This window comes from Natrix helvetica (assembly GCF_964273705.1).
Source record: "Natrix helvetica genome assembly, chromosome: 5".
Lineage (NCBI taxonomy): Eukaryota > Metazoa > Chordata > Lepidosauria > Squamata > Natricidae > Natrix > Natrix helvetica.
The window spans coordinates 57989187-58012159 of record NC_138551.1 but is presented as its reverse complement, the minus strand read 5'-3'; the positions used below and the strand labels follow the sequence as shown (position 1 = coordinate 58012159).

General features: G+C 36.2%; 2 protein-coding genes across 5 annotated transcripts in view; one reads left to right on the top strand and one right to left on the bottom strand.

Annotated features, from left to right (window-relative positions):
* NRAP (nebulin related anchoring protein) overlaps positions 1–10095 on the top strand; it is a gene marked incomplete at its 3' end in the record, with an annotated part of 80734 nt that extends 70639 nt beyond the window's left edge. For 3 of the 4 annotated variants that reach the window (XM_081956466.1, XM_081956465.1, XM_081956463.1), the window contains exons 36-41: positions 45–149; positions 419–517; positions 1380–1484; positions 4935–5042; positions 5956–6267; positions 7546–7806. In XM_081956466.1, coding sequence (XP_081812592.1) covers positions 45–149; positions 419–517; positions 1380–1484; positions 4935–5042; positions 5956–6267; positions 7546–7806 — 990 coding nt within the window. Of the gene's footprint in view, positions 1–44; positions 150–418; positions 518–1379; positions 1485–4934; positions 5043–5955; positions 6268–7545; positions 7807–8218 lie in introns of those variants that run through there. The other variant, XM_081956464.1, reaches the window with a different exon arrangement.
* Positions 8137–22973, bottom strand: part of HABP2 (hyaluronan binding protein 2) — a 29832-nt gene continuing 14995 nt past the window's right edge. Inside the window, exons 4-14 of the mRNA XM_081956467.1 lie at positions 22705–22815; positions 19907–20023; positions 19152–19271; positions 18594–18765; positions 17684–17778; positions 14391–14640; positions 13671–13813; positions 13069–13203; positions 11183–11328; positions 10102–10324; positions 8137–8275 (exon numbers count right to left, since the gene is read on the bottom strand). Of these exons, the coding sequence (XP_081812593.1) occupies positions 10148–10324; positions 11183–11328; positions 13069–13203; positions 13671–13813; positions 14391–14640; positions 17684–17778; positions 18594–18765; positions 19152–19271; positions 19907–20023; positions 22705–22815 (1466 nt within the window). The 3' untranslated portion in view covers positions 8137–8275; positions 10102–10147. The remainder of the gene's footprint in view (positions 8276–10101; positions 10325–11182; positions 11329–13068; positions 13204–13670; positions 13814–14390; positions 14641–17683; positions 17779–18593; positions 18766–19151; positions 19272–19906; positions 20024–22704; positions 22816–22973) is intronic.

Below are 22973 nucleotides of genomic sequence, written 5' to 3'. Positions count from 1 at the left end.
CCTGTGATGCATTCTCACATTTAGGTTTTGTTTTTATTTGATAGTTTTCCTACAAATCTGATCTGAATTGCATGAAGGGAGTTGGCTGGATGCCTCTAAGATCCCCTCATATAGAAAATGTGAAGAAGGCTGGAGAACTCATCAGTGAGGTACTGCGAACTCTTTCATGAGACACTGCATCTGTAAGATTTGTAGGCCATCAAGATTCTTCCTTATACAATCATTATGATATGGAAGCCTGGACTGAAACTGATTTCCTGGTCTGGTTTACCTAGTGGGGCTAAAAGCTATATTAGACACACAAAATCTATCAGATTCCAATGAACCTATAATGACAATGTCATGTTATAAATGACATCCTTTGTATGGAATCTTCTTTATTATACTTCATCATGATTGCCCTTTATTCTGTTTGCAGACAAAATATCGTCAGAAACCAAATCATCTCAAGTTCACGGCAGTTACAGACTCTCTGGACTTCCTCCATGCAAAGAATAGTTACATTCAATGCAATGATGTAAGTGAAGTATTTATGATATTGTAGTTTATAAAAATTCCCTTCAACCTCATATAATATGACTTAGAACCATGTCATTAGAAGAAATGTTATTGCTACAAATAAACTGATGGTTTTTGCCTGTCAGATGTGTAGTAAATTGCAGAAAATAACAGTGACAAAATATGTTGTGAATTTTCAAGGGTATTAATTTATTCTTAATTTATATATTGGACTGCAGAAGTTTTTTTAAAACTGCAAAATTGAAATCTATGAACTAGAAGATACACATTTAGAATTCATTTCTTCTCAGCCCATGAATTTGTTCTGACCATCAGAAGTGAATGAAGCTCATAAGCATTCCACTACAGTTATAGACAGATAAGGCGATAGAGAGATGATAAATTCTGCTTATTCTAAATTTCCAAGTTGTTTAGGGCAGGTATGTAACTTAATTATTTGATTAACATTTGGAAGTAAGAAGATCTTAAATTATCATGGATTTTTTTAGAAGACTACTGATCATCATAGATCTGCTTTTCAGCACTTGTATTGTGAGATAATCTGAGTTCTAGAGGTATTTGAATGATGTCGTAGGAATTTATTATCAGGCGAGATATACAAAAGTTCTGTTAACTGATGTAGTCCATATTTTGTGCAGTGCCAAAGATTTTACAAAGAGCAAACTTCTTATTTTTCCTGCAGAGTTTTGCTTGTACAAATTAGAGATAGCATTTTGTTTTTTTAGTGGAAATAAAGCTTTGCTAAGATAAGTATAAGCATAAGCATAGGTCAGTGCTACATGCATTTTGTATTGCCCTTCTTGGAGAAAATAGAACTTTAGATATTGTGGAACTACACTAAATATTGTTTGTCCTAACAGCGGCTATATCGAGCTGACCATTTGGACAACATGCACAGATACACCCTGCCCCTTGACCGACCTGACCTCATAAGGGCACGGCTCAATGCACTGCACATCAGTGATGTAAGTAATTGTTCTTTTTCATTTGGAAGTTAATCTCATGATCAGTATAACGACAAAGATTACTTCTCTTATTTTCATGCTATTTTGAGTAATATAATTTTGAAACTATAGTACAGATAAAAAGAATATTGCAGGATCGGATCTGAGTTGGTCACTGGGACTAAAGGTTCATTCTTCCAAGTTTTCAGGCTCGTGCTGGAGCCCATCCTCAGTTTTCTCTCTCCAGAAAGTACACAGATTGGATCCTGTAATATTAACCCCGGGACACGTGTCTTTTCCTTCCTTCATGTAAAAGAATACTGCTGCCTGCCATTAAATGCCATAGGCTAATTTCACAGATTAAAACAGTCTGTAATAATGAATAGACCATGCTTCACTGTGAACAGTTAAATTATATGCATAGCCATATGAACAATAGATACGCAAATAATTCCATAAAATGACCCGTTTAATCAATTACTGGAATATAAAAATATCAGAGAACAATGCTGGAAAGGCTGCTCTAACACACAAAGAAGTAGAAACAGGTAGCACATTTTGCATTGTACACTGGCAAACCTTTCCCTCTCATGTCAGAAGAAAAGAAGAAGAGAGCTATATTGCTCATGCAGTTAGAGCGGCATTACCCATGCACAGATGAATGGCACAGTTGTGTGCCGGGTATGTTCTGTTTCTTCTCAGACCATTCAAATGGATCAGCATGTATCTGAACTGAAACAGCCAGTGAGTGCATGAGGAGGTGGAGATGTTGGGGGCATCTCATTAAAAATGAAACTGCTTTTGGTAGATACACAATTGGATCAGATGCCACACACAGAAAGCTGTTGAGGGAGACTGACCCCAGAGCACAGAGAAAAAGAAGAAAAAAAGCCATGTTGGTATTTGTAAAGCTGCAAAGATAGCCATAAATCAAATGAATGTAATGTGCGAGGATGAGTGCAAAAACTGTGCAAACTGTGATAAAGTAAAATGATGCATGGGGTTTTGAATCAAAGGATCTGTGTTAAGAATGAACTGCAACAGCAAGGCCAAAGATTTGCAGATTTAAAAGAAAGAAAAGGAGAGAGAGAAAAAGGGGAGGGAAATGATAAATGACTAGAACTTGAGAAAAGGGTCTAGATTTGGATCTCATCCATACTGGGAGAGGGAATGCCAAATTCTTCTAATATAAGTTCTGCAAACAAATTTATCTAAAGCTGCTCTTTAAAGAGGCCATCTGTTATAATTTTTGGATGCACGCTTGCTTGTAATCCATGTCATCTTCTCTTAAACAAGCATACTACTGACCAGACTATAGGAACAAAATTTGTTAACCTTTCAGGCCCATTCAAAAACATGGAGGTTGCGTTAATTTACCACAGAGTGGGGGAAAAAAAATATTCATGAATCTAAGTAACCTGAGAAGGTGGGTGCAGGACAAATTCAGGACAAAGTGAATGGCTATCCGAGACAACAAATGTGGAAAGGTGGCAGCAAAGTGTGAGATAGCTGTACGCCATTGCCATCCATGTCCTACTTCATCTAAAGCTAGGCTGCTGTCTCTATGAAACCCTTGTAACAGTACTTAAGATGCTGCTATTAATCTGCTCAATATTATATTTGGATGGGAGCTTCAAACCTGTGAATTTCCTTTTTGGCAGGATATTGAGGAAGTGAACCTAACCAGAAGTGCCATAATGTAAACTTTGAGGTTGACATACGATAGAGCCACAATGTGGATCCCAATCTCTACCTGGTTCGTGGGTCTCCAACTCAGAGCCTGAGGCCTTCTAGGTTATTTGGCATTGTCTGTATGGATGTTTAGGGAAGCAATAGGAAGTGTCTCATTCACAACACAGCGGAACTACCGATGGAAGTAAGACAGCAGCTTGTTAATCTTGACCACGCACCAAGGCTTTTCACTTAGATAAGAAGAAAGTGTAGATCCACATCTGGGTGCTGGTGAGAGTACATGCCTAGTTTTGCATCAAGGTGCAATCATAGTTGTGCAATAATGTCTATGGGTTACGGAAGCTGACTGTGTAATGGATACTCTTTCACAGAGCAACTAGAGGACACTGAAAGTATCTTCTCTCAGTGCTTATACCAGAGATATTCCTGGGTCATCACCCTGTACTGGACATATAAACCCTATCATGGCAGACTGTGGCACCACCCTGTGAGGGGCTTCCTTAAACCTGAGATGTAGGAGAGCAAGAAAGCAAGATCATCAAAGTTTGAGACAGATTTAGGCCTTGTTTTGCCATGCACTAATGCAGCAGCTCCTCCATTTTATGGTTTGAGAAACATGATAATACATAGCCCATTTTCTATAAATCTTGGCTTTCTGGAAATAGAAGATTATCACCACCATCTTTTCTCAATCTGCGTTAAGGTCTTGAGAATGTATATAATAAAAGGGAAGTATGGTGAATTGATTTTGTGAAATCAGAAACAATGACTGCGATAAAGACCAAGGAACTGATGAGTAGACTGATTCACCGAAACTTCTATGAATAAGAATTGGATGGGAGATGTGCTCCGGATGGTTGCTCCTTTTGAGGAGACTCAGGACAGTGATTTTCCAAGGGTTTGAGACGATGGAACAGCCATTTTACTTGCAACCCCAGCAGATGCTTTTAAAGTTCACAAAATTCATTTTTTAAAAATTATACAGTGGTTGGGGATGATAGAAATGTAATCCAGGGAAGGGTATACAGCATCCTTAGCTACAAGGATTTGCATTTAGAATGATTCAGAAGGAAAAGCTGCATTGGCACTCTCTAAGCCTTGGCACCCTAGGCTTCTCAGCCTATCTCAAGGTTGGCCCTGAGTCAAACAGAGAGAACTGAGTGGATTAGCTATAATACTTGCTTAGAAGATTTCAGGGTAAGACATTACATGGTCCTCATGATGATTTGAGTTGAGACCTCTGAATTATGTGGCAATGCTGAACACACGAAGAGCTGTTCTAGTGTGAAACCATTCTATTCCTATGTTCAGCTGTGTTCTCTTCATAATTTGCATTTAGCTAATGCCTTAATCATATCTACTCTCTTATAAAGCATATCACTACTTTAGATAGTTTGATGGAACCAGCAGGGTTTGGAGACAGCACAGAAGGTATCAAAATGTTTGAAGTTATACATAGTAGAAATGCAGCACTGAAATGTCTCTGCTGAAAAACCCAAATGCTACTGCTGAATGTTTCAAAAGACAGAATAGGGGCAATGTCAATGCAATATTGATGTGTCTAATGCATCAAAGCAAACTTTAATTACGACGTTTGTGACTCTTTTCAAATAGGACATTGTATTTTGTATGTAAAAAAGCGAAAAGATGCATGCTAGCTTTTGAGTCATAAATAAATGATTGTAATAGAATCAAATATTAATTAATAAAGCCACAACAGATATGTAAATAAGATTAATTGATTTTGTTTCCCCTTTGCTTTTCCATTTCTCAATGCAGAAACTATATAAAACATCTTGGGAGGAAACACGGGCAGCTGGCTATGATTTCAGATTGGATGCCATCCCTTTTCAGACAGCTAAAGCATCTAGAGAAATTGCCAGTGATGTATGAAACATTCCAAGATTTTTTTTTTTTTTTTGGTATTTAAAGGCCTTTATGCCCTAGCATATCATCCATGATTTTTCCTATACAGTTTCAAAGAAAGAACTGGTTTTCAATGCCATAAGGATCCTACAATAACAGCCCTTTATATTAGATTCACTATTATTCCCATTGAACTGCATATGAAAAAATTATCATTAATATGCTGTGAGTTGGGCCTGTATTTTATTTCACACTAGTTTAAATGTATGTATGTATTCAGTCTATCATTCAGTCACTCAATCAATCAAATGAAAACCACTGAGAAAGTTCAAGGAGAAATTAACACTTCCTGCTGTTGTTCAGAGAGACGACATTAGGGTACATGTGCTCTTCTTGTCAAAGGCAAGGACAATAATTTTTGCCCATTTTGTTGTATTTAATGAATTTGTGAAGAGTTTAAAAAAATCAAAACTGATGCCTTAAGCCTTCACGGACTTAAAATATACCCACAAAACCTTGATTTCCCTTTCTCCTTTAAATTTCTTAAATTTGCATGTACTGAAACATAATTAGCTGTATACCTTGTGTATGGTACAAAGGCAGAGAATAGTTCCTTGCTGAAAAAGATTGCCTATTCTGGCTATACCTGTATGTGCTTCCAACACTCTGGATGCTCTGATGAAGAGTTTATCCTAGAGTTTTATTTTAAATTGTGTAATTATGTGTAATTGTTACTTTAAATATATGCTTCCTTCATATATTCTTCAACTGCAATGAAATGTTCCCAATCTAAAAATAATTTCAGCAACATAATTTTAGCATTGATGCATTTATAGAATACATGTACAAATGCTTATGGCATAATATGAAATTATGTGAAAGTATGCTTCCATATGGTTGTATAATGACATCCCTATGTCTCAATATTTTTTAGTTTAGATACAAAGAAGATTTCCTAAGGGACAGAGGTCAACGGATTGGATTTTGCAATGCACGTGATGACCCTAAAATGAGACACTTCCTGAAGATGGGCCACCTCCAGAGTGACAACCAATATAAAAAGGATTATTTTAGAAACAGAGCACAATTCAGAAGTCAAACTGATCAGCCAGGATTTATTCATGCAAAGAAAAGTCAGCAATTAATAAGTGATGTCAATTACAGGCAGCGCCTGCATCAATACACCTGTGACCCGGAGCAGCTGAATCTCAGGCATGCCAAACAAGCCTACAAACTTCAAAGTGATGTAAGTATGTTAGGATCTATGGCTAAAGAGCACGTTCCAGACAAGGATATGTCTACTTAATAGGCTCATTTTCAAATCCAAATTTAATGTATATATTAAGGAAGCAGCTTAGAATTTAAAAAGTTGTCACTAGTTCTTTTCCACAATATTATGCCATTCAAATGTGCTGGATTTCATCTTCCATAATGCCCAATCAGGTTAAGGAAAATTTAGATATCTATGTAGATTCTTGGTTATTCAAGATATGGTTATCCCAAAGGTGCTTTTTCAAAAGGCAAAAAAAACCTTTGTTTTTTTATTAAAGACATTTCACCTACCATCCAAGAAGTTTCTTCAGTTCTGACTGAAGTCGGATGACATCAGAACTGAAGAAGGTTTTTGGATGAGAAGTGAAACATCTTCAAGGAAAAACAAACTCTAGTTGTCTTTGAAAAAGCACCCAGAGAGAGGGGAGGGAGGGAGGGAGGGAGGGAGGGAGGGAGGGAGGGAGGGAGGGAGGGAGGGAGGGAGAGAGAGAGAGAGAGAGAGAGAGAGAGAGAGAGAGAGAGAGAGAGAGAGAGAGAGAGAGAGAGAGAGATGCTGATACATTTAGGAAAGAAAAAAATAGTACTATGAAAACCAAGAAATTACTTTCCCTGGTGCATAAGGAAGGCTCCTCCAAATAAATTCAATTCCTCCATGCATCTGTAAGTTGTTATTATTGCAAGTGAAGAGTTACAAAAAGATTTAAAGGTAGTTTTATATATACACACTTATGTGCTCATTTCCATTGTGCTCAATAACATTTATTCTCAACAATAACCGGTTTATATATTCACTCCAGAAAGGAGAAGAAAAAGAAAAGGCTGTAATACATGTTGACATCTTGTATCTTGACCATCTCTTCTGTCTTAGCAACTATTTTCTTGTATTGTATAAAGTGTGTGTGGTCTTTTGTTAATAAACAAGTCATGTTTGCCATGTGAAGAAGAAATTCATGTGTTTTCAATGGCTGAGGCAAAGAAAAGATCTGGCTTCCTAATCTGTATACAAGACCAGTTTTATCTTAACAACTTTCTAAGATGGGAGGACTCATAACACCTGATTTTGGAGAACAAATAAGGTGGCACAAAACAGCTTGCAGTACTCTGTCACCTGTTCTTGCCTATCACACCTGCTTCCTGGGGTTGCCATTTTCTTTTCTAGGCCTTTAGTATATATATATGATTTGCTTCATCTGATTTTAAGTATTATAGTCTTGGAAGAGCCATGCAATTAGTACTGTATTTTGTTTTCTAGGTCAAATACAAATCTGATTTGAATTGGATCAAAGGTACTGGCTGGACTCCTCCAGGTTCTTACAGAGTGGAAATGGCTAGAAGGGCTGCAGAGCTGGCATATGCTCAAGAAACAGGATGTCAAAAAACCCAGAAACAGCATGAGCCAGATTATGTAAGTGAATGGAGAGGTAACCTAAGCAATATTCATTATAATTTTTATAAATCAGGTGCAATAATTATTGTACCTGATAGTCAAGCTTTGACTACAGATCCATTGTAGGGGAGACAGGAAAATGAATGGCAATGAAATATAGGAATACAGGATCTGTTGGAACCAAGTCTGATCCCAGTATGTATCTGGCTCATCCCCTAAACTATTATTGGAAACAAGGACAGCTGAACTTGTGCCAGGTCTGTGAACATCTCAGCATTTCAGTTGGTTTGGATCTAAACCACTATTTCAAAATCATTATTAGAGTCATGAACATCTGTAGGTCATCACTGGAAGAAATTTGGGATAAATCTATAGTAAACAGTTTTATACAGTCAAGGTACTCAATCCTAGAAAGATACCTTTAGGACATTATTTCTGCTACTCAGAATATGATATATTGTTCAATATATGTGCTATACATGGAATGACACAATAGTCTTTGTGAGGAGATAACATTCGGAATCTATTGCAATTGCAGGACAAAATAACAGAAGGATCCCAACAAGTCCAGCTGAATCCTGATGCAGCAGAAGTTCTGCAAATGAAGAGAAGAAAAATGAAACTAATTAAGAAATGAACAGAAATACTGACATCTGTCAAATGAAAATGCATACATTTTTCAGCTTTCTCTCCGTATCATGTAGCTATTCTAATCTCCCGAGAAGCAGAGTAGTGCACTGTTCAGAAAAAGACCTTTGCAAACTCTAAAGGAGTGATTTAACATTAAACTTTATATTTTTGCATGAAAAACTGTACCTGATTTTTTAAAAGCTATGTATTATAGTATTTATGACAGCAAATTAGATTAGTACTAGATGACTGGCAGGCTCAGCTTTGTACTAAAAATATATGAACCATGATTTGCTGAAAGGAATATCATATATATATATATATGAAAATAAATCAGTGGAATCACTTTCCAAAAAGTCTACAGTTATTTTATTGATTTGTTAATGATGTTCATTTCTGAATTCTTGTGTGGCTAAATTAATTCATGCCAGTGGGCACTTTGGCCTCCTTTAAAAAAAAAAAACCTGTGTAAAAGATAGAGAAGATTAGAAATGCAGTGGCTAGAAGAAACAGTTTAATCTCCCATTTGTGCAGAAGTCAATTTAGAACAAGATTCCATATCTTCCTTTACTGCAAGATGTTCATTATATAAAATAGCATAACATAATCATTTGATCTTCTGCTGGCCTGATCATTTGTAATTACTGATATTGGAGGTTTATTGTCATTTAATTAATGTTTGTAGAAATGAATGAAAAGGAAATAGGGATTTGAAAGCAAATATAAATAGGTTCGTTTGAGTCAAATGATGTCTGAATTCATACAACTTTTGATATTTATTTGCACTGCGTATATCTGTTGTGGTCTGCTGGAGGTCTGTGTAGCTAGCAGCAGAGGCGGACAGTGAGGAGGTTGGGAAGGAACATGAGCTAGTCTTGGAGTCTGGGGAAGGCTCGGACAAGAGCTCTGCGTCAGAGGCAGAGAGGGGGCCAGGGCCATCTGGGAATTATTTCTGTCTTTGGAGCCGCCAGGGTCGGACGTCAGTGAGGCAGAGGAATAGCAGGAGCCTGTTCCCAGTGCGCGCATGCGCAGAGGTGCCAGAAGGCAAAAACAGTTAAAACAAAAGAGATGACTCGGGAGTAAGGCATGGAGATGATTGGCTCCTCTCATTAGACATAAAGGAGGAGCAGAGGCATGTGAGCCTTTGCAGGAAGCAACTTCGTTCGTTCTGGTCAGTTTACATTCTGAAGCTCCATTTTGACTCTGTACTCTGGCCTTTCAAAGATAATTCCCAATAAGGTCTTTGGAAGCATCTCAAGGGAGATAAAGCTGGGTGCTTATCAGCCTTATCCCGAAAGACTTTGGCAGACTTCTGTCAGACTCTTTACAAACTATTTGTGACTTCTTATGGGCTGTGAATGAACATATTTCACGGCCGTTGAAATAAAGAGAAGGTTTTGGGGACTAAGTGTGCGCTTTTTACTATATCAGGAAGCCTAGATCAGAACAATATCCTGGTTTGTGAATGTAAATTCTAACTTTCCCGTTAAAAGAGTGATGTCTTCTGGGCAAACAATTCTTGATGCAACTAATTTTATTATGAAAGTTATGACTGTTTTATAGCCTTAATATCTCAAAAGATTAAAAATAGTACAATAAAAAAGATAAGTTTTGTACATTACTTTAAGCAAGGGTTGCATATTTACTTGGCTATTATATAAGCAAGCCAATTCTAGCCAAAATGCTATTAAGGTATTAGAGTTTTCATTTCTCAGTAGAAATTTGGCTAAAAATATTTCAGTTTTCAAATAGAAGAGAGAAAAGGATAAAATTTTTGAAAGGATAAATTACTTGATAAATTACTCTACTATTCTTCTTGTTTTGATGACTACCATTCTTAGTTTTGAAAATTAGACTCGTGTGTAATTTTTGTTCTAATCCAGTTGAGAAATCTTGTCACTCGAGTATAAACTCCTGGTTTATTTTTTAATCCACACTCATCTCCCCAGCTCACAATTCCATAAATATAGTAAGTGTCATTGGTAACACACGTTAGAGGACCTCCTGAATCGCCCTAATGTAAAAGATAAAAAAGACAATTAACATTGGCAACAATAAAAAAACAATTAACACAACATTTTATACTTGATCCTGAAGAATTACATTAATGGAAAAGAAATAGGATCTTGGATTAAACTAAAATTAAAGTTCATGACATTTTTTTCTAAAATGTAAATCGTTGCATTCAAAAGTGATGGTTTTAAAAAGCGAAATCTTAATTTGGATTTAGAAGATTATCTGGGACTAAAATTAAATATAAAGAAGACCAACTAGCCACAAAACTGACAATGAAAATATCAAAATTTTATGTAGCCATTTAGAATCAGTCATCAAGTATAAAAGAACAAGCACAGATAGTCTCAATTTACGACCACAATTGAGCCCAAAATTTCTGCTGCTAAGAGAGACATTTGTTAAATGAGTTTGCCCTTATGACCTTTCATGCCATAGTTATTAAGTGAATCACTGCAAACATTGAATTGTTAAGTTGTAACAGTTGTTAAAGGAATATGACTTCTCCATTGAGTTTGCTTGTGGGAAGGTTACAAAAGGTGATCACCTGACCTTGGGCACAGCAACAGTCATAAGTACAAGCCAGTTGCCAAGCATATGGATTTTAATCACAACACCATAGGGATGCTATAATTGTTACAAGACTGAAAAACTTGGAACAATCACTAAATGAACTGTTGTAAATTCAAGATTACCTGTATATGCTTTTGGTATTATGCTGAAAGGAAGGAAATTGGGGGATGTTATCTGATATAACGAGTAGGTACATATGTAGCACCTTGCCAGTCTTTACCATGTATAGTCTGTTTACATTTGGTTTGAAGAGAAATCAGTGTTCAAATACCAAAAAGCAACAAACCTGACAAGTATCTGCTCTTGTTCTCTGAAGACTTCCAGCACAAAACATGCTTTCCACCACTCTGCTATTATATGCATTTGGTGCATTACATTGCCTTTGGGAAATCAGTTTTACTTTGGCATCCAATAGCTGATGAGATGATTCACCTATAGAATGAATGCCACAAACACAAAGAACTCTTATTTCCTATCTTCTCTTTTCCACTTTGTGGCTGCGTTCAGAAATCATTGGTTAAAAATACTGAATTTTATTAATGTTACAGTAGAAGAAAGCAAAAGAAAGAAAAAAAGAAAAAGAAAAGGAAGGACGGAAAAAGAAATAAATATTTTTGTATCTATCTATCCATCCATCCATCCATCTATCTATCTATCTATCTATCTCTCCGTCATGTGTTTAGATATATATTTAATTTTTTAAAAAATATAGTCATTTTAAAAGTATAGTTATTGCATTTGAAGCTACATATTATATTAGGTCAACAAGACATTAACATTTCTAGCCTGTTAAACTTTCAAGATAAAAAATAGGACAAATTAAGTCAAATTTATCAATTGATTACATCAATAATTGTTATGCATGTACAAATTGTGCTCTTCTTTGGGCACTAGTAATGTCCTTATGCTAAGATTATATGTTACATCTATAACTCACATTGTGCACCATACTTTGTACAGTTCATTAATAACTCAAAAACAGACAGTATTCTAGTACTGAACTTTGTTTTGTGAACTTTTCTGATACTAACAAACCTGTCCACATCCAGAAGTCAAGAGAAGATATGAAAGGGCCAGTTTCCAATGTGCTATATGTGATGGACTGGAAACCCTCTTCCATCTTCTTCTGGACTCCCAAGGTTGAAGTTGAAGGCAGGCACAGCACAGTTGTCATCACACAAGTGGCAGTACTCAGAAAAGTCTAATGGGTCCAGTGAACCCTTGGCAGCAGTGGGAGAAGGTGGGAAAGGAAACTGGGATAAGACAGAAAACAGTGTGCTATATTGCAGCACGCCTGATGACTATTAGAGGACACCAAAGCAGGTCTCTAGAACAGCGATGGCGAACCTTTTTTTGCTTGCGTGCCACAAGTGGGGAGAGCTCAGGGGGGTCGTGGCTCAGCATGCCGCACCCATAATGCAATGCGTGACCCCCCAGTGCGCATGTGCACACTACAGGCACTTCCCCCCATTTTTACATGCTTTTTTCGCCCTCCCCAGGCTCCAGAGGCTTTATAGGAGCCTGGGGAGGGTGAAAAGAGCCTCCCCCCTGGAGGCCCTCCGGAGGCTTCAGGGACCGTCCGGAGGCTTCCCTGAAGCATTCGGAGTGCTCAAAATGACCCTCCGAGCAAGCCTTCGGAGCGCTCAAAACGACCCTCCAAGCAAACCGGACGTCACTTCTGGTTTGCTCGGAGGGCTGTTTTAAGTGTTCCGAAGGCTTCAGGGAAGCCTCCGGACGGTCTCTGAAGCCTTCGGAGCGCTCAAAACGACTTCCAGTTTGCTCGGAGGGTCGTTTTGAGCGCTCCAAAGGCTTCAGGGAAGCCTCCGGACAGTACCTGAAGCCTCCAGAGGGCCTCCGGGGAGGTGGGGGAGGCTCTTTTCGCCCTTCCCACGCTCCTATAAAGGCTCTGGTGCTGGGGAGGGCGAAAAATGGCTGAACTCAGCTGGCCAGCGGGTGCATGCACCTCGTGTGCCCTGACAAATGGTTCTGCATGCCACCTGTGGCACGCGTGCCATAGGTTCGCCATCACTGCTCTAGAACTTCAAGTGACTGCAGCTATTTTGGAGCTTATAGATGAAAATGCAGAAGGAGCCTTTGTTCCTAGAGAAGATCCTTGTGGAGTTCAAATCCTGACTGTTTATTAGTTAGAATTAATTAATTGCCATGGCTTACTTATTTCTGTTTCTCCCCAGCCTGATATGTAACATTCTGTGTTATCAGGAAATGTAAAATCAGGCAAGCATACAAATTTAACATATCTTGTTTCCACAGCACAGTGGCCATCAATTGGCTTTAATTTCAACAAAGCTGTAAAAAGAGAACAAAACAAAGTATTTTAAAGCATGGTTAATTATATAACTACTGAATTGCACCATTGCCTTAAATTTGCTGATGAGATTTCTTCTAATTTCTCTGGGTCAGAGCTGAGTATTTGTTAATTTTTTTCTAGATATTTCCAATCTATTTCATTAACATGGTTTTTATATGCTTAAATTAATGAAGTCATCTCTACACTTAACATCTAACTTTGGCTTAAAAAATAAAACAGTAAAAGCAATAATATATTTATACTAAAAATATAATATATTGTTTTCTAAACTTTTGGAGATGAATTTGCTGGATCTCTTTATTGTAACTTAATTGCAGTATGGTTTAATTTTTTCTTCTCAATATTTAACCTGCATCAGTGTTCTTAGGGTTCAGCTAAAGTTTTCTTTTTTCCATTCCTAGTGGTAATGATTCGGATTTATCCATGATATAAAATAGAAACTTGCCAATATCATTGTATGGGATGCCATCCTGCTCTGTATAGTGTCCATGTTTAATGATCTTTTCTACATCAAACTTTTGCTCATGATGCTCTTTCCTTTTGAGATTCTGTTCTCCAAGGGACACCTGGAGGTTGTGTGCTTCTGTCCTATGAAAGAAAATAGCCCATTCTCAAAGAACAATCATTCATAATTATAGAACTTCATAAATTACAGAGAACTGCACCAATTTCATTCAAATTCATCATCCAAATTGTTTCTAGTAGATTAACCCAAACGAAGAAGAGTGAATCCTCTGTTCTACAATTATACAATAACAAAAGCATTATTTAAAAAAATAACTCTACAGGTTGCCAAATTATAAAATACTAGAGTTTGAAGATAAGACTAGGCCAAACACATTATCTCAGAAGCAAAAGACAAAGTTGGTGTTTTTCTGAATTTTATTCAGCTGCCATGGCTTGTGCATTAGCATTAGAAAGGTGAGACATATAATTCTATATAAAAGAAACAAGGCTACCTGTCAGATGAAAAGACATGGGACAATCCTATTTATTCTCCAACTTGACATGGCTACTTTCCCCACTTGACTTTTGCTATCTAAAATTGTGCACTTTAGACTCTTCTATCTACAGGATGGATGAAATCAAACAGGGGTTTTGTTTTGTTTCTTTGCATTTATAGAAAATGAAAAGAAAATTAACTGAGTCCAGCAAGTATGCTTACGTGATACAGTGTGCTGCGGTAAGAACCCAGCATGGCTCAATCAACACTCCTCCACAATAATGTCCGTTAGGTACACCTGCTGAAATCTTCCTCTGAAGAGATGCTTGCCATGGATGTTTGCCAGGAACTGACTTGACACCTCCATAGATTCTCTTGAATGGTCTTATTATTTCTGGTTTCCCACATATTCTGTATGTATTACTTACCACTGGATTCTTGAAAGAGCTTGCTATATTCATAGAGAATTTTGCTGCAATGTAAAGAATGTAATTGAGACTCTATTAGTGAGGTCAGGCAATAGAGATCAGTTGGGATTGTGTTTGCTTACCTCCATCTCTCCAATGTAGCAGTGTCCCTGCCCAAGATCCTTGATTCTGTGGCTGGTTTGGCAAAGAGGTTTCCCACACTTAGAGATGGAATTTCATGGTCATCATGGGAACCATGGACCTGATCCAACTTTTCGAAGATCCAACTCCACTGTGGAGAACTGATCTTTGTCTGAGGGCAATGCTATTGTGATCTGGGTTGGGAAACATTAACATCAGCCCTTTGCCATGGACAGATCACTCCCGTTTGATTCTTGATTTATCCATATAATCTCCCACTGGAGGGAGGGAAGGCTATCATCTCACACCAATTTCCAGAAAGATTTTGGTTTTTTTCTGGAAGTTCTGAAGCATAGTTCAGTTGAGTCTTTTGTAGTGGCTTTTAATGAGCATGTCATGTGTGGTCTGGATTGAATTGGATCAATATGATTTCGATTTACTGGGAAGCTGTATGAGAGGAAATGACACAAGAGATGACTAGAGCACGGCGGGCAAGAGCTGAAAGGTAAAGTGCCACAAGCCCAGGAAATAGTCAGAAAAAAGGGGGCTTAGCCCAGAGAAGACTTGCAAAATTCTGTTAAAGTACAATAAAGCAGAATTAATCCACCTGGGCATGCATCCTTTTTGAATGTTCATTAAATGTTGTCTTGTCAAAGGACTTAGACCAGGGGTGTCCAAACTATGCTGGCTGGGGAATTCTGGGAGTTGAAGTCCACAAGTCTTAAAGTTCCCAAGTTTTGACACCCCTGACTTAGACAATACCCCTTCTTGATAGTGGCCTTTGAAACATTTCACCTGAGATCCAGAATAACCCTACCTTCCTGACCTTTCAAAAAACCCTGGCTTTTCCCACAAGCATTGGGGCGGTGTATGGCTGATGTCCAGAAAAGTTGTTTGTTTGCTGTTTTGGGGAACTGAAAACTTTAAAATATTGATTTTATACTTTTTATTACTTAGTTACTGTTTGTATGCTGCTCAGGGTTATAACATAAGATGGGTGGTTGTATAAATCTTTTAAATTAATCAATAAACAACATTTGGACTTTCTAAGTGCTATTTAAGAATAATATTATAGCATCCTAAATATGGTATTAACAAATACTATATTTGTTTGGAGGATCACTGACAAAATGATGACTGCCTTAATTTGGATATGTCTTACATTCATCCATTGGTCTTAAAATGTGAATAATATTATCTAAGGAAGATATTACAGTGATATAAGGGACTAAAACCCTTTTCTGATTACAGTGGCTAGAAATATGTTAAACGAATAAAGGAAATTACATTAAATTTTAGCTTTAAAAATCCAGACAGTCACTATGTAAGAAGTAAATATATATGATTAGATTGCCCATGTCTCATTGGGTCATTGTTTCGGATATATTTGCTTACCAAACAGAGAAACAGAATGACCCTCAATGAACAAAGAGAAATGAGAGCAACTTATTTCTTGTCTGCTTTCCCATTGAGTTTCCTCCTTCCCTCATTTTTCCTTCCTTCCCTGCCTTCTTCCTTCCTTCCCTCTCTCACACTGTCAGCTTTCCTATTTATCTTGCTTGTGGAAAACATGTAAGAATAAAGTCAGTTGGGAAAGCCAACAGGAAATTGCAAGTCCACATCGAGCAGGCAAGTAAGTGGCTGCTGCCAGACGGGTCCAGATGGTATGTGGGCTGAGCAAGTGGTGCAGAATGGGTTAGGAAAGGTATGCACTCAAGGCGCCATGTGGGTCAGAAAAGGCATCTGAGTGGGTGACATAGGTTGAGAAGAGTGACTGAAAGTGGATGATGGGTGTTGTGCAATTGGATATGACATGTAGAAAGATAGAAGAGATCCAGAATGTTGGAGACATAGGAATGTGTAAGAGGTGCTCTATAGTTGAGGATGGTGCATGGGGAGAGGGATGGGGAAAGTGCCTTTCGTTGTTTGGGAATATGCAAAAGGTACTGTGAAGGTCAGGGAAAGTGGCGTACAGGATTCAGATTGGGAATGGTGCTGAATAGGTTAGGAAAGGTGTGTAGGACAGGTTGTGGAGAAGTTGTGGAGATATGGTAGATATATTGCACAGGTCAAGGAAGGCATTGGAGGTGATGTGGAGATCGGAAAGGTATGTATGTGTGTGGGGGTGCAGATCAGGAAGAGGGTGTGGATCTGTGCAAGAGGTGCTACATGGGTTGGAAAAGCCGTGTGGAGAGGCCGTGCAGTAGCTGGCATAGGTCAGTGGAATGCCCAAAGAAGTAGATGGACTAAGAAGGCTGCATAGGGGATCCTTTCTCCTTTTCTTCCCTTCCTTCCTTCCTTCCTTCCTTCCTTCCTTCCTTCCTTCCTTCCTTCCTTTCCCCCTGTCCTTCCCTCTTTCCTTCTCTATTCTTCCATTTTGTGCCATTTTGCCAAGTTAAAGACAAAAATACTTTTTATAGCGTTAGTTAAATCCTTTTTATCTATAACTCTCATCTGGATTTTTCCAGTCACACTCTAGTAGATCTACTGCAATGGTTTTCAACATATTCTGGTACACAATTGATTTGACCCAAAGGGAAATAATTTCTTCTTCCTATATTCCTACAATATTTTTTAAAATCTTCTATTAGAAATAGTTCCATTCGGAAAAAAAAGAGTACTACAGCATCAAATAATCCAAGCAAGTCTCCTTAATTGCACTGTAAGAATCATGCAGAATATTTTTTTCCCACATATGTAACTTATTTTTTTCCCCTGTTTTAAATTTCATCTTCTTTAATATCTCTTAGCAATAGACATCGCAAGATACTTCATTTATGTGGTATACTTTTTGATGCTCTACAAATGAGAAATCTTCCAGTATCATTAAAGACGTGGGCATCATGTAAGCTGTACTCTTGAGGTAGATGGATGACACAAAATCTGTGGTGATTGCCAATCTAAATTAATGCCATACTAAATTAATGTTATACTGAATATACACCATGTTATTACTATTTATTCTACCTGTTGACAAGCATGAGGGGACATCACAGAAATCCCATTTCAATTTGTTATTCACATTGACAAAGCACCAGGGTTTGTCATCCCCATCTGGATTCCTAAAGGAGAGAAGTTTCAAGATTCACCTGTCAGAAGAATGGATCTTCAGAAAAGAAGTTATTAATTGAAGAACTGATAAGCAGTGGAACTGAACAATGTTCACACTGAAATATCAAGTCATTCAGAAACCAAGAAGACAAACGTGATTAATAATGGCATCTTATCAGTTTATTGTTCCTACCCACTAATAATATTGTGCCAATGCCTAAGCTGAATTTTTATGCTTTTGTAGTCATGGTGTCAGCATTCAATTTTTAGGAAAGTATTTGGGTATCAAAAGCATTACCCAAAGTAGCAATTATTTCTATGGTGAGATCAAATATTTCTAATCTTTTTCTGTAAACAAGAATGAATTAATTGTACTAACCTATTGTGCTGTTATTTCATCACTGCTAACAGGAACAACCTAACTTGCATTATACTGACATAGGAGTATACAATCTGGCGTCAAAAAATCCTCATTTGTCAATCATCAGGTTCTTTTGGAGTCTCTACATGATTTTAAATGAAATTGCAAACTGGCAGGCTTAGCATCCATTCTTAAATTTAAAAATGGTAACAATGTCTAGGAAAAGGAGATGTGAAAGATGGAGAGCATTCCAGGAGACTAGAATGTGGTAAAGAGTCTGTCATCTTGTAAGTGAATATTTTATGACTTGTTTTTGTGGTAAGAAGTCTTTATTAATGGCTGAATTGAAGATGTCCTCAGAACACAGCCAATGACTATTCATTATTTAGTAATATTTGATTTGAAATGGGGATATAAATAAGAATGATATTCTGGGAATTGGGCTTCCTTGCATACACGGAATACCTGCAGAAGTTATGATCTCCAAGGCCATAAGAGTCAGCATGTTCCATAAATGTGTTATAGCTACTGTCCAAAAGGAAATGAGAATTCCAGTGAAGGCATCTTTTCTGTAAGATTGTTTGGCTAACATTTCCTCTGTATGTGTGGCCATTTTCTTCAAAGCAGTCCTCAGACCCTACAACAAGATTGTCATTTTTTGAAAGATCTTTTTGTTTTATTTTGGCCTGTTCTGGCATTTTTTTTTCTCCTTTTCATTCTTAGATATATGAACCCACATAGAATCTGAGGATGATGTTTCACAAGAATCTGTAATCCAGCGAGTTTAGATTTATCAAAAAATACCCAAATTGGATATATTTTGGATTACTTTTTACATCATGACGATGATGATCAAAATTGGACTCAAATCAATTTTATGTGTCAAAAGTGTACACTACAAATAATATTAATCAATTTTTTGTAAATTACTAACAGATCACTAAAAAGATTAAAGGTTAATTTATCCATCATGATCCCTATAGTAGTCACACTGCCACCCCAAAACACAGATAATTCTCTTACCCAGTTCACAAAATTTCCCTCTGAAAGCTTCAGGGCAGTTGCAGCTGAATTTATATCTTAAACGATGCCTCTGACAGGTGCCTCCATTTTTACAAGGATTTGGTTGACAAGCTGAGGATGCTAGTATTCAAGAATTAATTCAAATATTGTATTTAAATGTGATTGATAACTTGTTCAAACAATGTAAAAGCTATTCATTCAAGGACACTTTTAATCCGCACAAACAAAAAGGTAAGTGGAATTACTTCTAAAATCTCCTAAATCACTTTTGCTCTGTCTATGGGCTCATTGGTACTTAACATAACTCCATGCAGGCTATCTCAAGGGTAACTTTTCATATGCAAGCACATAGAAGGATAAATGGATTTAATATGGAAAATCCAAAGTCTCCCCAATCTAATGTTTAAAGGCCCATTAAAATAACTTTATGCAGGCTGTCCTGACCATTGTTTGCATTTTAAGAAATAAGTTAAGAAACAACTTTAACTTTTAAGTTTTTGATTTTAGAGGATAATTTAGAGCAGGGTGTCAAACTCGCATTGTCACAGCTACATCAGATGAAGTATCATGACTTTTTCCCCTACACTAAACTGGGTGTGGGTGTGGCCAGCCCACGACACTTCCGGCCCATGGGCCAGGAGTTTGACAGCCCTGATTTAGAGAAAAACAGTTTTCATTCTAATCCATAGAAGACAGCAGCAGTAGACATAATGCTAGAAATTGGTTACTAGTATGACAACAATAATTTGGCTCACCTTTTTTACATAATGGTGGTTTATATGGGTATCTACAACTGCATTGATAATAAGGCTCTCTTAATATAATCAGACATTCTCCTTGATGGCAATTGATTCTTTTGCATGTATTTTTCACTATAGTATACAATAAAAAGAACAAGAAAGTTAGGTAGATTTTTCAAATTTTGGATATTTGATAAAAACAGACTTTATGTAGTACAAAGATTGACAATGGAGATACCTAAATGTGCAATTTCATTATAATTTCTGGTGAAAATTACAGTTACAGAGTTGTAACACAGTAAATAATCATACAATTCGTACTCTTTCACACCCCTGTACATATGGAAATACTCATAAACCTGGAGGAAAAAAGCAATATTAAAGCACTATAAATACCAATATATAGTTGAAATTTAAATATCTCCTCTACACAAACTGTAAATAATATGAATTTGTATGCTTTATCTTCATATTATAACAACAGTACTATGTATTACTAATTATTATCTATCACTAAGTTGCAGTGGTGTTTGAAACAGTATACAAATAAGAAAATATTTTAAATTGGGAAGTCCCAGAATTCCAAGCTAGGATGGTCAAGGTCTAAAATCTGCAATACAAGAATATTTAGAGACAAGAAAAGCTGGATGCGGATATTTCACAGTCAAGGAATTAAATTTGTTTTTATTTATATTATTATTTAGTTATTTGGAGCAGATTAGAGATTAATGCTTGGACAGTCATGCTCATTTACAATTTTTCTGGCATTACGGGTGCAAAGATCAGCATTTGGAAATATGGAAATATGTAGATATCATTAAGCAAAAGGAATGAAAACATTATTTTTGAAGTCCCAGAACAAGATAACATTCAGACATGAATCAGGTAGATGCTTCCCTAATTAATTGAACTATACGAAGGTAAAAAATGTACAGCATAATCATATTTGAAATATTGTGTTACTTTAGATAATTTCAATAAAAGTCATTTTGGATAAACTGAAATTGATTTCATGCTCTGTCTACCTAGTGGGACTGAGATTGGGTTGTAATACTTTGCACATATAAATGCTCTATCCGACTACAATTTCTTCAATGGACTGATTTTGAAAAATCCCATCCTAAGCAGTCAAAAGCTTTACAGATGTCAAATGCAAATAATGGAGGTTAAAGGTAACTATTAAAATATAGTTTTGTGTTTAAAAACTTCTTAATTTAATAATGTGCTGACTGGGAATCCTTAGTTTGCATATGGTCTGACATTTTTAATAAATGTATTTAACTGTTATTATAACTACGATATATAAAATTTCATGCCTTCGTTTAGTAAACAGCAGATTTATATGACTGTACTGTATTAGTAAACCACTATGACTATAAAGACTTTTCATGTTTTATGAATTGGTTCATAAATTCGTAGATACAATTAAATAATTTTATGAAATGTCTTCCTTATTTTTTAAAAAATAAAGTCACTTGATGAAACTATTACATCCTCATAATTAATTTATGTTAATTTACATGATTTATTTCTTATACCTGTTTTAAGCCAATATATAGGTACTTCATTTACAGGATTAATTTCTATTTTATTTCACTAATTAGCTATCAATAAGTTCCATTATGTACCTATTTTTGTAACATTTAGCAAGTTCTTCAATAATTTCTATAGTGCTAAATTATCATTTTGATTTGACTAACTGGCTAATATTTGAGAATGCAATATTTTATACAATTATACATCAGCTATTTAGTTTAAAGCAATTCTTCACAAAATATTCAATTTTAAATATTATTTAATATATATACTGCTATAGTTATATGAGATTGCCATTAACTGTGTTTAACATAAACTGAAGATATTCATATTTATCTTCTACATTTAGCTATCGTTCTATTGGAATATCAGAAGACTTCCATGCATCAATGCTCCAGCCACATCTAATGATTGCTTAATGTATTCATATTGCTTACATTTATTTACTTTATTCATTTTTTCCCAAATGATTCTGAAATGTAATGAGAACTAAGTAAAATGACCACAATTGTTTCCAACTCCTGAATAATCATTTTATGCTTGGATAATTGTAGTAAGATTTTACATTTTCCTTCTGCTGCTGCATTCCAAACTTTTTTTTTTGTTATTGGTGAAATAACAGTGAGACTTGAAGCTAATATTTTAAACTCTATTTTGTTCTATTTCAGGACTAAATCTCTTTCTCAAGTATTGCTCCTAGTTCCATTGTTATTATACTCCATGCCTCAAAAAATGACAATCTTTTGAACAGACTAGAATATTTTCTATTCTAATGAGTATATTTTACCTCTCAGTTTAGGAGATTAATTTTGGCTTTCCCCCCTTGTGGTAAATTAATTTCCCTTATCATCTATGCTTGAATCTGTCTTGTTTTTCAAAATTCTTTTATGAAAAACTATGTATATACGAATCCTAGCGTACAAAATGAGACTATTCCATTCATGTGAGGATCATGCACATGTTTGAATTTTCCTTGTCCAGAATTTATTTATTTTTATAAGGAAATATATTCAACAAAAATGTGCATACAATTTATTGTGTTGATTCATGACTGGAAATTATAATGAATTCTAATGGGACAACCCAATTAAAGTGACAAAGTAATATGCAAATTAAAATTATATTTTAAACTGGAAAGTCCTTGCAAATTTCCAGCTGATTTTTAGAATGGGATGTAAATAAATCTATTTTATATTTTGTAAACTATATGATTTATAATAGTAGCTACATTTTTCAGCTTTCTGTAATAGTAGTTACAAGAGCAAGATGTCTCTTACCACGGTCACACTTTGATCCTGTGAATGGTTCAGGGCAGGAACACACATAGCTGTTTCTGTTTCTTTCACAGATTCCATTATTCTGGCATGGGTTTGTCTGGCAGGGATTGACTAGCACAGAGAAATAAATTAGAAGTTTAATTGTTTAAATTTTTTGATCTTTATCAATTTTTATTGAAAGGCTTTTCACCCAGAACACTGATGTTTGATTGCACTGACAGATTTATAAAGCGATAGAGCGTTCTCAATTTTCCCCAGATCTCTACTTA